The sequence below is a fragment of the Megalops cyprinoides genome, chromosome 15 (assembly GCF_013368585.1).
Source record: "Megalops cyprinoides isolate fMegCyp1 chromosome 15, fMegCyp1.pri, whole genome shotgun sequence".
Classification (NCBI taxonomy): Eukaryota; Metazoa; Chordata; class Actinopteri; order Elopiformes; family Megalopidae; genus Megalops; species Megalops cyprinoides.
The window spans coordinates 19905648-19923377 of NC_050597.1; the positions used below are offsets into that span (position 1 = coordinate 19905648).

Below are 17730 nucleotides of genomic sequence, written 5' to 3' on the forward strand. Positions count from 1 at the left end.
GGTTCTAAATACACACTGACATTTACAATTAAAAAATAATTTTGGTAGGTGCAGTGGCAGCCTTTCTAAATGTGATTCTCCCAAAGAGTAATATTTACATTTACATTTATTTACATTTATTCATTTGGCAGACGCTTTTATCCAAAGCGACTTACATCAGTTACAATAATATGCCATAATGAATGGAGGAATGAATGCATTGTTGTATTTAAGTGCTTATGTTCTCTTTAAGGAGCTTGGGACCCCCTGCTATGTTTCAGTGCTGTCTAACACAGTGACAGCAGCTGTCTGTTTTACCCCTCCCACTACCAACTGCCTGCCAAAGCCGGAATTTACTGTTCTCATAATGTTCCTGTGCTTTTTGGGGCAATGTTTCATGGGTCATTCCCCCTCACACATCAGGATGGGACAGGGCAACCAGGAGATTAAGGTGACAATGGATGGCCATTTTAACAAAAAAGTGTGTCACTCAGGGCCAAACATCAGTGTGAGATGCATGTTAATGCATCCTGATTCACTATGAGATGCTGTCTTCAATTAGGTTCAATGATGGTTAAGGTAAAAAAAAAATTGCAAGTCTGTAAGTCACTCTGGATAAGAACATTTGCAAAATACCAGTAAGGTAATGTAATGTTATGCAATGTAATGATCCTGAGCACCCATACTTTTACACAGTAAAGTGGAGGTTAAGGGTTAGGTGTAGGTGAGATATATTTGGATAAGTTGCCAGAGAAGGGAGACACCCTGAGCAACAGGATTATGGGAAGTAAGGCTGGGGTGGTGGGGGTCGTGGTGACCCTGCTCCATCATGTGACAGGTGAGCTGTCAGACCCACGTGACGCGGACTCACTTCCATGGCCCCGGACGACGGCGCAGGCATCTGAGTAGCTGGGACATGTTTTCGAGCCCTGGCGGTTGCAGTCGTCGTCGTTGGAGCCCATGCAGGTGTAGCACCGCAGCGCCTCACCTGAAAGAGAGGGTGACCCATAGAGTGAGACGATAAGCATCTGAGAGAGACAGGTGGACAACAGAGACAGAGAATAAACATCTGGGAAACAAACGACCAACAGAGAAAGACTGTATCCCCAGAAAGCGCAGGTGACCAAAACAAATGGGGATTAAACACCCTGGGAAGAGGGAGATGACCATGACGCAGAAATAGCATTGAGCATAGACCTAAAAGAGTGGGTGAGAATGTCACAGCATTAACGCAACCATCCAGCGCAGAGCAGCACTGCATAGGGGGATAACAGCTCCACAATATGCTGTGGGCAACACACACAACTGCCAGAACAGCAGTGCAGAACTACACAACCCTTCAACAAATGATGCCCTATGATGTACCGATGATATTATCTAAGAAGAAGTCCTGCGGTTAGATGAGTCAAAAGTGCACAATCTAAAGCCAGAAAGCACAAGCTCATCCAGAAATCACCTGGATCATCAAAAGTTAACCTACAGAAAACTGCGGCAAAGCTCCAACAAGGTGCAACTTCAGTGTTGTCAGAAAATCTGAATTGGTCTGAATTGACTTCCCCTTGGTGGCTGTGGTTGGCTCCATGAGCAATGCTTATCTCCCCCAGCTTTTCAAGACAGGGCTGAGCTATAGGAATGTTCTCAACAAGAGTGCTCTACAGAGGAACATTCTGTGTGGGTGCATTCTGCATGAGAACTGTACGCAGGAAGATTCATTACAGTAATGTTCTAGGAACAGTGTTCACCGAAGCAATTTGCAGCTGTCTAACAGTGCCAGGTGAGACAGAGGGAAAGAAAGAGAGGTGTACAACTGACGGATCCTCACGGAACTGAGGTCAGCTACTAGTCTTTCTACAAATATTCCCAAAATGATTCTGTGGTCAAACAAAAGCCTTTGAAAAATTTTTCCCCTCAAATGCTCTTTATACATGTCTCTTTTAACACTTACTTTGAAATACATGTCTGAAGTATCAAAGGCATGAACAAAAAGGCCTCACTGACATCTCTGCTAGAAAAGCACAACGGTCCAAAGAGAGGTTTTACCTGCACTTTTTTCAGCATTCTGCCTTCTAAGCAACATTTTAGGCCTTTTACTTTGATCACATAAAGAGACAGAACTGCCAAACAAAACTGTCTTAAAAGCTGTGCTAAATTTTTAGGGTAGAAACCATGCGGTCATTCCATACACCATGTCAGAAAACTTCACTGACATGTCTAATTAACTGCTTGTCACACTCTCTTTATTTAAGAACGCTGCAAGCACAATATCATCGCAGAGCTGACCCCAATCCTTCAGTCAATGCCCATATCCTCCCCTTCTGTTAACAACATTAGCTTGGAGTCCTATTAGGAGGTTAACCGGCAAGATTATTTGCTAGTTAACAAATTGATTGCATTTATTGGGAATAGGCAGCATGTAGTTGCAAACTGTGTCCTTGTGAATCAGTCATGAACACATTTCCTGTTTAATAAATGTTTTACTTTGGTGGTACAGAACTAGGTTGCCATATTGATTGGGGTTAGTGGGTATGAAATTAACCAGAGCTTGTTCCAGCTAGAATGACATTTTCTTTACGCTTCACATTGTAAATCTGGTAATTGAGAGCCCTGACAGTCACTCAATCTCTTTAACGTGTCCCTACCACAGCAATTGGATGCAATTAACGTATTAACTCAACATATTAAATTCATTAAAAACTGAGAGAATACACAGAATGTTGAAACTCAGGAAAGACAAAGATGGAGACTAACACAAAAAAGGCACACGATGAAAAGGAGAAGGATTTAACACAAGGAAACTGGGAGATAGCAAGACAAAAAGGAGAAAAAGAAGAAAAAAGACAGGAGAGAAACAGAAAGGTGAGATAAAAACACACAGGAGAAAGAGAAAAGAAGTAGAGGACATTGAAGGAGAGAATTTAGGTTGAACAAGAGGAAAGAAACCAGGGAAGGGAGGGGAAGAGGGGAGAGAGAAGAGGATAGCAAAGATAACTGGCAGAGAGAGATGAGGAAATATCAGCAGAGAATGAGAGAGGAAAGATGAGGGAAGGAAAGAGAAGCAGCTGAGAGAACCGGAGCAGAGGGCTGAGACTTGCTCGAGAGACAGAGGTTTCGAAAGAGGGAGAAGTAGCCAGGAGGTCAAAGTGGAGAGATGTAAAGGACATGATGGAGAAACAGGAGAGAAACAGTGGAGGAGAGAAGAGACGGGGACATAAAGCTCTTACTGTGAGCGATGAGGACGGCGGAGAGAAGCAGGCAGCAGTAGACAGCTCGCATGGTGCTGGTGTTCCCTGTCTGTTTGTTCACACAATGAGGAGCAGGTTGTTTGCTGCTAAACTCCTAATCTTAATCCACGCTACCACAGGGCTAATACCACTGCTTGGATGGACAAGGAGATTATAAATTGGCCACAAGAACTCGCGGCCTTAGTCTTAGCACAATGGTGCGCATGAGTCAGACAAGTCAGAGAGGAAGAAACACGAACCAGAGAACACAAGGGCCCCGCCCCATCCCAGGATCTCCTTGCAAGGCCTCACAGATCTTCACCTACACTGCCCATCCTGACATAACATTCTCATAATTTCGGTGTGTTGCTCCATTCTAATTTACTGCCACGTTAGGGCGATTCAAGGTCACTTTGTGTCCACTTGGTGCGTAAGGGGTTCCCTTTCTAACTGCAAGAACTCATTGCTCCAGCTGTGTAGTGCTGGGGGTGTGCATTCGGCAAACTTTTTCTTCTTTTAATTCATCGTCTGCTCTTCATGTGTCATTGAGGGGCCTGTGTCTGCTGATTCTCTTTTCTGCACTGGATCACCATGTGCCCCAAGGTCGTCCAAGGTTTGCTGCAAGTTGCATGCTGGGATGTGAATTGACTTGAAAAGGAGGTGTCAGTCCTTCCTCTGCTGACACGCTTGTGTTGTTTTACATGATTACAATTTTCTAAACTGGTGCCTCGATTAAGGCGGAAACAGAGAGTAATTGTGCACTGTAGCAGCGCTGACCCCCACTCCCTCACATTTTACTCTGTAAGTGTTCCTCCTCACCGCTCAAGTAATGACTCAGCCATTTCCCCACCTGCACAGACTCCAGTCAGAAAAATGCACAAACCAGATGCAGATATTGCAGATTAGGAGCCACAAAGGACATTTATTACTGTTGCAATGGAGCAAGTCAGCATGTGACTGTATGCGACTGTCTTCGGTGGAAAGGCAAGCAGATACAGAAATATGCAAAATACGGAGGAACAGTTGGCGAGATGCAGATCCGCTGCTTGACAGCATGACCCGAGACATTCATCACGGCTTGCAGGATAAAAACAGGCCCTCCTCTGTGTAACGGTCCCCATCTTCTGAACGCGAGTGACAGTCATGTAACTAACAGCCCGAGGTCAGGGAAACTCCTGAGGTGCTGGCTGTATGCAGTGCTCAGTGCTGTGACCCATCACGCCGTTCTGCGGAGCTAAAGAATCACGTCATACGCTTGGAACATGCTGGCTAGGGTTTATTGTCACCTCCTTTAAAGTATATCCCATAAATAGGTTAAACAAACTTGGCTTCCCCGTGCAAGATGTTCTGTGACGTGGTCTGAAGTAGGCTGGGACAGCACGTACTAAGTGCAGAGTGTGTAAACTATGTGATTTCAGTGTGTGGACAGAGGGATACTGAGCGAGTGTGTGAGGTCTGTAGAGTGTGTGAGAGTAATGTAGCGTGTGTGAGTGTACAGTGCAGTAGGATACAGGGTGTAGAGCACGTGAGAGGTTCGCAGAGTTTATCATAATATTGTATGTGTGGAGCACTGGAGAGAGTGTGAGTGCAATGTGTACAGTGTGTGTGTGCGTGTGTGCACATGTGTATAAGAACACCACAAGTGTCAGTGTTTTTATTGCCATCTTTTATTGCACTTTGAAAGCCGGTTCTCACCAAGGGCGCTCTCACATCCTGACTGAGAAAAATCCCATCTGCATTAAATTAATCAAATTATAATCAAAACAATGACCAGAGGATGAACAATTATCATCTTTGAAATAATAAAATAAAATTCCCCATTTCTGTTTTTTTCCTACGGAAGCAAAGGAACAAGCACACAAAAAAAGTATCTACAAAATGACAGTGTGTATTGAGCTGACAGAATACGGTATCAAAAATCACAGGTGTGTTCCTTTCTCACCATCTGCCCACATTTTTATGTACAAAAGGAAGGTAATCTCTCATCTACTACATGCAATTATTATTATTATTATAGTTATCATTATTATCACTTTTCTTAGTTAAAGAATGAATCAGTTAGACTACTAGTGTTTTAAAATTCTTTTTTTGACGACCCTTGTTGCTTTTCTTCTCTTGGTGAGAAGGTGCTAAAGGAGCTGCAGGTTTACAGTCTGTTCCATTGGTGGCCAGAAGCACAGGACGCCATGACCTCACCCTCAGTATTTCTTTTTCCGTTTGTTTCTTTCTCTTTCTTTCTCTCTTGATGTGGAGAGTCCATATTTTTCACAAGACCCCTGATACAGGAAACTTGAAACACATTGAAACACCAAATGCAAACAAAACAGACAAATTAAAAAAATAAAACAAAATAATAAAAAAAAACAAAACAGTGAAGTAGTGGCCAGTAGTCCCCCTGGCCCCTAGGGGGTGCTGCCACTCACACTCACAAGCCTCCCAGTGAAGAACATACAGTGGAGTGAGAGATTAAGGGAGATTTCAGACTCTTCTGCCAGACAGTCTGTCCATCTGTCCAGGAGTTGTACAGACAAAATGAGCACTGAGACAGTGAAAGGGCCTCTTCCTCTCTCTCCCCACCTCAGCTCCTGGGAAAATGGACAGCCTGTGGCAGAGTGGCTGAGCGACAGCGGGCTAACTCTTTCCCATCTTGGAGATGAGCTCATCGCAGATTTTAGTCAGTTCCTCGATCTCTTTGTTCTGTGGAAGGAAAATCACGACAAACAAAAATCACATGGAGGAAGTCATTACGTCATTGTAGGGTCACTGTACGCTTGTGTGTGTCCATGTGTACATGTGTGTATGTGTGAGCGTGTGTGTGTGCGTGTGTGTGTGTGTGTGGTGTGTGTGTGTGTATTCGGTCTAACCTTCTGCTCCAGTGTGCGCTCCAGGGACTCCACCTTCATCTGCTCCTTGCGCAGGCTGGCCTGATAGGCGACCTGCTCCTGCTTGGCCTTGGCTCGAACCTGTGCAATGTCCGCATTTGCCCTGCAGGGCACCAGAAGTAGGCATGTATGAGGGGATGTGTCTGACTTTACATAGACAAACACGCAATGTATGCAAAAGTACCCATTCAGACAACTTAACAGAGTGAGACCCTTTCTGTTCTATGGTTAGTCATGATGCAGTGACAGCTTATTCAAGTACTTCTTCAAGCATTATTTTAAAACAGGCAGTATGCTGTAGTGTGATAGGTGACGGGCAGGTCTTACTTGTCCAGTTTCTCCTCTGCGTGGATTTTGAGAGCCTGGTATCGCTGCTCCTCCTTGCGGACCCGGGACAGATACTCCTGTGCACACTTCTTCAGAACCTCCTCATTCTGCATTGAGAGACCGATGGACCACATAATGCACGTATATGGACTCTTCAATATGCTGCTGGTACAACTCCCTACATTTACATTACATTACAGTATTGGCATTTAGCAGACGCTATTATCCAGAGCGACTTACATCAGTTACAGTTTTTTACAATGTTATCTATTTATACAGCTGGATATTTACTGACGCAGTTGTGGGTGAGTATCTCGCCCACACGTACAGCAGCACTGCCCCAGTGGGGAATCGAACTGGCAAATTTTCGGTTACGAGTCCTGCTCCTTAACCACGGTGCTACACTGCCTACATGCCCATAAAGATGAAGACACGTCTCAGGTCTGTACAGGTGTGTGGGGAGAGCTCACCTTGCGGAAACCCTCCAGCACGTCCTTCATCTTTTCGTATCGGCGGAAGAGGTCGGCCAGGGACTTCTCCACAGAGTTGAGGTCAGCCAGAGCCTGGTCCTTCTCCATGATCAGCTGCTGGATGGTGTGATGGGACAGAGACTTCTCCCGCTGCTCATCCTCTGATACACACACACACATGCACACACGTACAGAGGTGAGTCTGTAGCACTGACACACACACACTCACACACACACTCACACACACACTCACACACACACTCACACACACACACACACTCACACACACACTCACACTCACACACAGGTGAGCCCCATAGTACTATTTTTGATTTAAAAACCTAAGCACAGTGTTGGAAACAGCTTGGAAACTGCAGACAGGTGAAATAAAACTGTACTGAATTTGTCTGGCTGACATCATGATTACAGGCCTAAATGACTTCTGGAGCTGCATTTCTGTTAGGTTCTTTGTCCTCAGACAGTGTGATGCATGCAGATGAGACAAACACCGGATGATGAGCAAACCAGACAGACAGAAAAAGACAGATGTACAGCCTCGCTGACTGGGTAACATCTCTGCACAGAGGACAGAGGTGTTTATCACCTCCACTGCACCAACTCTACCCCTCTGCTGAAAGACACCCCGAATAATTCTTCCTAATAGCTGCTAATTGGTTAAGAAACATAATTGGTTAAGAAACATAAACCTGTTGTTCAGAGTGCAGGTAAATGGATACCCATTCGACCTGAGGCGTCAAGGCTTGCATACGCATAATAAGATCACACTGAGTGCTTTACTGATGTGGCTGGTTCTAACCTGTAAGAACACATAAATGTCTGCATTCAGGGCAGATGTAAGGTTAACTGTATATGTTTTGTTCGGAGAGTTCTCTCCTTGTTGAGAGTGGAGACTCGGGTGGGCAGCGTGATGGGCAGGCAGAGATCAGAAAGCAGAGAGGACTCGCAAGACACTTTTGCAACAGGGCATGGCCAGCGGGGTCCTCCAAAATGTTAACTTTTACAATCCGTTTCCAATCTGACTGGCTTCAATTCCGAGCTTTTATTCTGACAAATTCAATAATAATAAAAATGTCCAGATAACCCTCAAAAGGCATGTTGGCAAAACTGTGCTGATCAGCCAATGACTTCACTCACTATCATGGCAACACAGGTCAAGACAAGTTCGAGGAGGGTGGGACTTATACCGTATGATGTCAATATTTTTCAGACTTTTTAAAAGTTTAACCACAGAGAATACAAAAAAATATGAAAGACAAAATAAAAAATGCATTTCACTGGACACGCACACACATACACAGAGAGCTTCCTCTTTCCCTCTCTCTCTGAAGTGCATGGATTTAACACAAACACAGAAGAGGCCTTTCTCTACTTACCAGGCATGCCTGTTTGGTATATCAAAGAGTTAGAAGCAAAGATGGGAACAGAAAAAAGGGATTGTGTTAAGTCAAGCCAGGAGGGAGGCAGGAGGGATGGTGGGGTGAGAGACAGCGTGTTAGGAAAGAAGGAAAGAAAGAGGCTTGTGTGTCAAAATGAAATGGGCTAAAATTAGCAGCAAATAGAAAAATAAATTGCGGACTCATCCTTGGAAAAAAAGATGCAAAAAATGTAGAGATGTAAGAGAAGAAAGGAAACACTTGTATGAAAGAGCAAATTGTGGAGATTAATGGAGCAAAGTATCATGGTTGAGATTATGATGATTAAAAATAAAAAGATGCGTGAGGATGGTCATATTTTAAGCAAAGATATTTTACATTCTCCAAGAATCACATGATCATATTACCAAAACCCTTCTTCAAAAACACAAGAACTTTCATATGAGCACACATACTTCTTCGGTGTTGTTTATCTCTACTGTGTGTGAACAACCAGGGTCAGGGCTCTCCTAATGACATTTCACATCTTGTCAAGTCAGATAAGACAGTTGCAGTGGAAAACCACTGCTCTCAAAGATAAAATAACAGCAACGTTGTTTGGTATTCATGGTTAGGCCGTAGTAGAATGATGGCAAAAACTGAGTTAGGGCTAATATTAAACCAAAACTTTGTCCCATCTTCAAGATCAGGGAGTATGATATGATAAGCATGTTTGTCAATTTGCCTGCCATTTGTTCTGAAACACATAGAAATCAGCTCTCATCTACCAAAGAACTGGGTGGGTGAATGTTAGGATTTAATTTAGCCCTTGGTTTAGATCTGGGAGCAAAACAGGACAGGGCAGAAAGAGGGAGGAGATAGAAGAGAGGGAGAGAGAAAGGGAAAGAAAAGAAATTCCAGAGACATCCTGATTTCAAAGCAAAGGTGCAGCTCCTAACTTATCAGTTCCACTGCATAAAGTCAATGCAGCACAGCCTGGCTATGGTGGCTGCAGGGTGACAAACAAAGCTAACACTCACCTATCATCTGCGCAATGGTCTTCTCATATTCTGCCACTATCCTCCTGTGGAATGACAGAGACACAGACAGGAAACTCAGTCAGATACGCAGGACAACAGCAACAGCTGTATACATAGCTAACAACCTGTTAAATAATGAAGAATCAGTCTTAATCAAACCCCCTCCTGGCGCCATACTGAGGATGCCTTCAATTCATTAGGTTACACTGAGCTGCTGCCTCATTTCAGTATTTCAGTCATTTCACTTACGGACCAGTGAATCTGTCTTTACTTCGGTGTTTGTTTGAAGAGAGGGGTACACCTTCTGGATATTGATCTATTCATTTGAGCCCCTTAAACAAATAATTAATACATAAAAGTAGTTGATTAACTGTAACGATCTGTTCAATTGGGCCGAAATCAAGTTATTGACCAATGATTTAAGCTTAACTGAGACAGCCGCACTGAATTTGTTGAGGAGGTGGATGTTCAAAAATATGTTCAACGAACTTCAATCTATACTTTACACAGAAACACACCTTTACGTGCCAGAGAATTATAAGTGGATTACATGTAGATCAAATCAAATAAAGATTAGCATTCACTTTACAGTTCAATCAGACCTAATTAACTGAGAGCCCAGCTGGTACAAAGTCCAGCATGCCCAGTCAGTCCCCTGGACCAGGAGACACTGACTCCAATAACATCATGAATGATTAGAAGTAATGCTGACGATAAAGGAAATCTCAGCTGGGGGTTGAGTAGGGTCTGTGAGCAACGGCACACTGTTCTGAGTACAGGTTGGTTATGTCCTTCATCCATCCCATCTCACTGGTCCCGCGGTCTCTGTCCAGAGGAAGCTCTCAGTGGGCTCGTTTGGAAAAGCAGGTTGCCAGAGCGGTAAGCGGATGGAATAATAATGCCTTAAAGAGCCTATTAGTCTGCACTAATTCTGAGGCTTATCAGACTAACCAAGTAAGCTCTGTCTTATCCACACTGGCAGGGAGTGCACAGGTGGCTCTCACCTGGGGGGCACTCTGGACTCTCGTGGGTTTCTCTGCTACCCTTATCAGTTTCAGTAAGGAACTAGGCTCGTGTTCTTGCAATGTGGTTACAACGTAGCGTATACAAATGTTGCCAGCACCCCTTTAAGAAGGTTGCATGTGAGATGGGAAATAAGTGCATCTTCAGTCTGGTGTGCGGTGAACTACAGGGATCAATCCAGCTGACATTCCTACAATGTTACTGAAATATAGTGACCTGCTGTATTTAATGAAATATCACAGTGACGTGGTAAGACGATCTGGTATGCATGCTGGGAGTTGATGCAGGACCTGGAAAGGCAGGTCCATCTGGATTTCCCACCTGAGGAAATGCCTTTCCCTTGAGCAGCTAAGATTTGAGGTTTTCAGATGGCCTTACCCTGCCTATGTGTCATCACACCCCTCCCCTGTGGGGGTATCACATGATGAGGGAGGGACAGTTAAGCTTCCCCACCCCTCAGTCCAACCTCGGGTAACACAGAGAGCACTGAAGTTACTGTATTGTCATGTGTAATCTGGGACAGCGCGAGTCACTCTCAACATAGAGCCAAGTCACTTCCATATCCCATAATCCCCTTCTTCTTAACCCCGCCCCCACCCCAATCCCTCCCTCACCACTGGCAGCGTTTGCACAACAGCAGTCTTTAATGGGCTCCTTACTTTTAGCCAGAGCTTTGGGATACAGATGGAGAGAAATAAACAGATTTACAGACGGACAGACATTGATAAACAGATTAACAAAAAAACAAAAGAAACAAACAGCAACATACAAAGTTTCAATGGAGGCCCTAAAGGGACAATGAGAAAATATTTATCTGAAAGGAATTACGTAATGACATCAGTATCAGGCTGAGTATTACTTATCATAATTATGCCCTTCCTTCAAAATATTACATTGTTCCCTCAAGATATTAAATCATTCCCTTGAAATAAAGTTTTCTCTTTATTTCTCCTTAGTGCCACCAGAGGTTTCACAGCACACTACATGTTTGATAATACAAAATGTGTTTGACCAATAAAACAGAAGTAAAATACAACTTTGGATTGAAGCAGCTTCCTTGATACTTACCGCAGTGAACCAGCAGATAACACACCTCAAGGCACCAACAAATGAACTCACCTCATTTCAGCAACTTCCTGTCGACTCTCCTCGTACTTCCTCTGCCACTCTGCCACTTCCTGCTCCTTAGCCACAATCTGAGGAGGAGGGGGGCACTACATTATTTAGTTGCTGCACAAACATCCTTACCCATGGATACTTATATGGCTGCCATTATTGATATTTACTGACGTAATCATAATTCAGCTAAAACTGCTATAGCTAGTATTCAGTAATGATTTAGGGTACAGTGGCAGTTGTCCACACGGGAATTGAACCTGCAACCTTCTGATATCAAACCTTACAGCGAGCCAAAAGTGTATACATAAATGCAATACATTATGTCATTTACTTGGCAGTTCAGTAAATGTTTAGAAAGGGCATTGGACTTGTGGTCAGAATGTTAGTGGACCACATATCAGACTCAACACTGTTGCTTTAATCTAGCATGAATCTAAACTACTAGTAATTAAATCTGTTTCAGATTCAATACCCTCACCACTATGCAGCTGTGCAAATGGATGACATGTCAAATGTGAATAATGTCACCCTTGGGATCAGAAGGTCTGAACAGCCATATTTCCGACAGGGACAGATTCAGTGGGTAATCTGAAAGAGCTTCACTGGACACTGGCCAGATCAGTATGCTGTATTGTGATGTTGTGGTGTTAGAATGGAGTGGAGTGGAGTGTAGTGCAGTTCTACCTCCTCGCGTGCGATCCCCAGGGAGTGGTCCAATTCGCCGGGCAGGTACGGGCTCCCACCCCCCTCGCTGTACCCCATCCGTGAGTACACGGGCCCTTTGGAGACGTTGCCCTCTGCAGGGGATGTGACCTCCCTCTGCTGATTGGGAGGGGGAGGGGGGAGACCAGGGGGAAGCAATGACAGGGTGGCATAGAACATCAGTCACATGATCACCGTACGACAAGCAGGCCACGCGCTCTCACAAAGTCACACACGAACACGCAAACAGTGGGAGGAAATCTGAACCAAACCACAGAGCAACGCAACTTTCAAACAGCAATCCAATAATGCAACAGTGGCAGGCTCTTTAGTTAGGTTTTAGAGACCATCAAATATTATCACGCCATTGTGTACATCGAAGGCTGGTGGCAGAAATGGCTCTTGTGATTGGTTGCGGCAGCCACTGACAGTGCATTGGTGCTTTTGAAATTGGCTGCTCCTGTGTGACGTGGCTGTGATTGGGTCCAGGCAGGAGGAAGGGGAAGGTGGGCGGGACTTTGGAGTTATATGCAGAGAGGAGCTGCATCTGGAGGGGAGGAGTGAAATCCATCCTCTGTGTTAGTATGACATCCTGGGCAGCATCACAGTAGGTAGGTCAACGGTCAGCCTGTTACTGTTTAGGGCCAGCAACAGAGAATAAATGGCTGTTCATCTAACACAGCACCCCCCCCACGCCCCCTTGAAAATGTTGACCACAACCCTATAACTAGGACTGATGAATCACGGTAAATGACTGTCGTATTACCCACTTAGCTCTTCTCATTATTGACCTGGAGTTTTACAGTTTTAACCACTGTTCACAGTTCTGACAGAGACTGACAAAGTGATAAAAAAACTACTTTGGATTGTAGTCCTCCACGACCAGAATTGGGCACTGTGTACTGAGAACAAAAAGCCTTTGTCAGGATGCCGGTTGAATGGATATGTTCACGTATATCAGATGTGGAAGTCAACATGTAATACAGGACTGAGGAGACAGACCACAATGGATTTGCCTTCCTTCATTCTGTGACCTCAATGTAATCATTATAAAACAGGGTGCTGGGCTTCTATTCTTCAAATATAAGAAAAACATGGGCACCTTATTGAGATAAGGTAGGTATAATGCGGTGCATAAGCCCTCAGCAGGACATATAAGAGTGAACACGGGTTAAAATTATGTACACACAAGGCCTGGCGCAAAGAGTAAAGTGACAGAGCAACACAAGATACAAGATCCTGTAACATTCTGATCACAAGTCCACCACCCTTCCTAAACACAGGCCTAACCGCCAAGTAAATGGCATAGCGTTTTGCATTTATGTATACACTCTTCGCTCACTGCAAGGTTTGATATCAGAAGGTTGCAGGTTCAGTTCCCATGTGGAGGACTGCCACTGTACCCTCATACTGAAGCAATATTGAATGCTAGCTATAGCAGTTTTAGCTGAATTTACAATGATAAAACACAAGCAATCCCAGGATGCTCTATTCCTGTGAATGCCATGAGCTCTGCCGCTTCAGTCTCCACATACACTGTCACATTTACTGAGATGCTGCTAGAACTACCACTCGCACAGGCTAAGAAGTTTTCTACAGTAGCAGGGATCTAGAAGCTATTTAAGAGCAAGGCGTCAACATACAAAATAACAAAGGTGAAATAAGCTGGAGATCAGAAAACAAGACCTCACAATTCCCCACAGTTCCCAACTCAGTTTGGCATTCTGAGATCGTGTTTTACAGATTCCAAGCTGATAGCTACTTCTAGCAGTCACTGGCTTGTGCTGAATTCTGCCTGGCGGTCTGTTGACTGAGACTGCAAACTGGAATTTGACTAAGAGCTAATGTGGTCAGATTCGTTCTTACTGATTAGAGTAGGATTAGAGGCTGATTTGATTGCATTGCAGCCTTAAAGAGGAGGCCTTAATACAGCACAGATAAAAGGGTGGAGTGGACAGGATTTTGTCTGGAAACAGCATTTGACGACTAATGTAATTTCCAGATCACAATCATTCTGCACCTTCAGTCTGCGATATCCCAGTACTGGCACTGTACTTGTCTGCTCGGGTGTGAGGGGGAGACAAGTCAAATACAACACATCAGTATATAACATATTAAAACAACCCTTAACACAGTATAAAAAAGCACATGCAGGAAAAGGCCATGATAAAGATAAAAAGAGAGGCCAGAAAACAGACAAATTCACCATCTTTCATCTGCAAACATCACAATATTCCCACAGGGCCTGACTACATGGATATTCGCTTAAAAAGCTTTCCTGTGTAGGAAGGTTTTCCTGAGGGGAGTCCATGTACCATCAATCCATTCATTCTTTGAACTGTAATATACTAGGAGTAATACACTACATATACATTATATTATTATACTAATATACTTCAGGACCATTTAACAGGGTGAAGTATATTATAGGAAAACTCTGCAGTGTCTTACAAATGCTCTTTTTTCTTGTCCTTCTTTTTTGCCACACACAGAAACCACACACCATTAAGCCCATGTCACTGAAATGTTTTGGCCTTGACTGCTGCACACTCAGCTGAAGCGTGAGGTCAAAAGTTGAGCTTGGCTTCTGTTCTTGACACATCAGTTGCCGTGGCAATACACTGCAATCCTGAGCTTAAAAGGGGAAGGGGGTCAAAGTGAAGCCGTTCTCCCCATGATGACAGAGGTGGTCAGGGATTGTGTGGCCTTTGACACAACGCTCTCCCTACAGGGGGTTTTCACCCTGACGTCAGAAGCCTCACCTGATGGGGCAGAGACACAGCGTGTGTGTATGCATGTGTGTAAGCGTCTGTGTGTGTGTGACACGTTCAGAGTGTGTGCAGCAACTCCCCAGCAGCCCGGAGCCCTCACAGCCCCTGCCTGGTGCTGCACAGATGGGTCTCACGCACGCAGCGCCACTCCCACTCTAACGGGGCGGGATTAGCACTAATGTGGCTAAGTTGCTGTGTGCTGCGTGCCTGTGATTGGGTTAGGCCCCAGAACACTCTGCTTTCAGGAATGAGGACAAGCAGCATCACATGCCACACCACACGCTACATGTAGAGCATCCTGACTCCGACACGCAGAGCTGTCACACACATCTGGGGCTGTGTTAGGACAGCTACTACTCTCCTCTGCTCCTTATTCTCAACTTTCAACATATGATCTAAACACGTAATGATTAGGGTGACATTACCTCACAGACAGGCAATTAAAACTAGGCCATGAAATTGTACAAATTTTCTTCTAAGTCCAATGCATATTGAAAAACATAGTAATATCCGATCTGGTTTTTTGAAACATTTTCAAAAACTTCCATTTTATGGATGGACAATGGATTGTTTATCAATGATACATTGTGTTGACACTATTGCGGTGACAGGTATACCGTCCACTAAGTTACACAGGTTGGTGTAGCATACACCATACCCACACCACCATATTAGCCAAGGAATGGTCTCAAAATTAGGACTGAGAAAGGAGCGTACCTTTTCAGATAACCACATGGTGTCACTATAGAACATGGCATTGCATCCTGCGGCCACTGCAAAGTGAGTTCTTTTCATCAACAGAAAGTAGATACACAGTAGATATAGATGCCATAGCAAGTCAGCGTGAAATAAATTAGAGGCTTTCAGACTCCTTGTTTGCTAGTTGCTGTAAAGGCTTTTAAGAGTCACACCTACCTTTGTCTGTCACTCAGACTGAAGACAATGAGGTGTACATCCTAAAGGCCTTACCTTAGAGTCTCCTTTTGATGCTAACAAAGGGATACCCCAACCATAGAATGACACAATGGTACAGGAGCAACCGGAAGGTTTATATTTTGTCTCAGGGTCTTTGGGATGTGGGGCCACAGGGACCAATTTGACCAGTCTAGGCTAAGGTAGGGGCTGGTGGGCTGGGCTGGGGTGGGACAGGGGTGCAGAGTTGAAGGGGGGGGGGGGGGGGGGGTTGGGGAGAGAACAGAGGGACGGGACATGCAAAGATGCAATCATCGTTTGGACTTGGAGGGGTCTGAGTGTAGCAAACAGGCACAACATTAAAAGTCTATTACATCAAGTCAACTTGTCCTGATGCTGGGGTAGTCAGGACCTGAGTGGACCATGTAATAGGGCAAGCTCATGTGAACCAGAAAAAAGGTTTTTGTAAATATTTTCCATGTGGAATGTGCGACACCTTGGCCATCAATGGGTCAATAGGATGGTGAAAGACAAGACAGACATTAAAATGGATAAGAAGGGCAAGAGGGCGGAGGATGCGATCAAAGAAAACCCTGTGCTATGCAGCAGACTTGCCAGGTTGTGCTTGGCGAGAAATTGAAGAACATCCTAGAATTAGTGATAATCACTTTAGTCTTTGTGTCTTATTAAAAATGAAAGGAAGAAACCATGAACCCATTTTAAAATCAACTCTGCTGTGTAGTAATTCTTCAAGAGTTCATTTTGTTCATTTCACACAGACTTCTACGATATGATACCAAAATGCTAATTTGTTCCAACGAATTGGCAGCTTGTCAAGTTTCCACGAGTTGGCCTGATGTAATAGATCTTTCAGAGGGACAGAGCCCGTTTGGCTGGGGTTGGGTGGGTGGGGTCACTGGTCCTCTTACTTTGGCCGTCTGTGAGCCGTTGAGATTCCATCTGCGGGGGGTGGGCTTCTTGAGACGTGACTGTGGAGCGTGAGAGAGGATACTGGAGATGAGATAATGTGCATGTGTGTGTGGAGGGGGTTGGGCTGTTTCTGTAACAGAAGAGTTGAAGGATTGCGGGTGACTCCAGGCAACAAGGGTCGCATTTAAAATCTCACTGCTACTGCTGCTAATACAGCTGCTACTGCTAGTGCGAAACACTGGTTTGGAAGTGTTGTGACTCCTGATCAGGTTGGTTAAGCAGCATGAGGGAGAGAGACACAGTGAAATAGAAGAAAGATACAACAAGAGAGAGAAAGAAGAGAGGAGAAAGAAAAAAGGAAAAAAGCCTGAGAATAAAGGAGGAAGAAAGAGAGGAAGAAATGGACAGAGCGAGAGACCAGCCATTAGCTTGTAAAGTACAGTAAAAAATTTGGCTCACACAGAATGAAAACGATTATGCAAAATACCATGGCAACAACCGCAGAGCCCTGCAGTGCTGTTCAGCCAAGCAGCCAACTAAAACCATGTTCCATTTTGTCTGATGATCTATTGCCCACCTTTTGCTGTAGGCCCACCATGGTAAAAAAAAAAAATCACAAATGCCTAGTGCAATTATCTGTCACCAAACATCTAGGTTCAGCAACTCTGATAGCTCCTCTTTCTTCTGCTGGTTGAACAGAAAAGCATTATAACACCCCACCCATCACTCTTATGTTTACGTCCATGGAAAAGTCCCAAAACCCATTGAGAGTGTGCACCACTGTGGTTGCCCCTAAAGCCTAATTTTTTTTTTTTTAAACTAACGATGCAACTAGGTCATGTAATTCCCCTTTATATATTGAGTGTCTACCACAACTTGTTTAGGCAGACCTATAGGTGTAGGTATACTTAGCCAATAGGGTTAGTTGGGGAGTTAGTCATGATCTGGTCAGAAAACAAGAATGTGACATGGGATTGGAGA

General features: G+C 44.3%; 1 protein-coding gene across 16 annotated transcripts in view; it reads right to left on the minus strand.

The window, feature by feature from the left end:
• Positions 1-4849: 4849 nt before the first annotated feature.
• Positions 4850-17730, minus strand: part of tacc2 (transforming, acidic coiled-coil containing protein 2) — an 83905-nt gene continuing 71024 nt past the window's right edge. For 9 of the 16 annotated variants that reach the window (XM_036546708.1, XM_036546705.1, XM_036546710.1 and 6 more), the window contains 9 exons: positions 16749-16808; positions 12119-12256; positions 11435-11511; positions 9293-9336; positions 8274-8282; positions 6880-7040; positions 6410-6516; positions 6065-6185; positions 4850-5897 (listed from right to left, as the gene is read on the minus strand). In XM_036546708.1, the coding sequence (XP_036402601.1) occupies positions 5832-5897; positions 6065-6185; positions 6410-6516; positions 6880-7040; positions 8274-8282; positions 9293-9336; positions 11435-11511; positions 12119-12256; positions 16749-16808 (783 nt within the window). In that variant the 3' untranslated portion in view covers positions 4850-5831. The remainder of the gene's footprint in view (positions 5898-6064; positions 6186-6409; positions 6517-6879; positions 7041-8273; positions 8283-9292; positions 9337-11434; positions 11512-12118; positions 12257-16748; positions 16809-17730) is intronic. The other 7 variants (XM_036546717.1, XM_036546714.1, XM_036546716.1 and 4 more) reach the window with 5 other exon arrangements.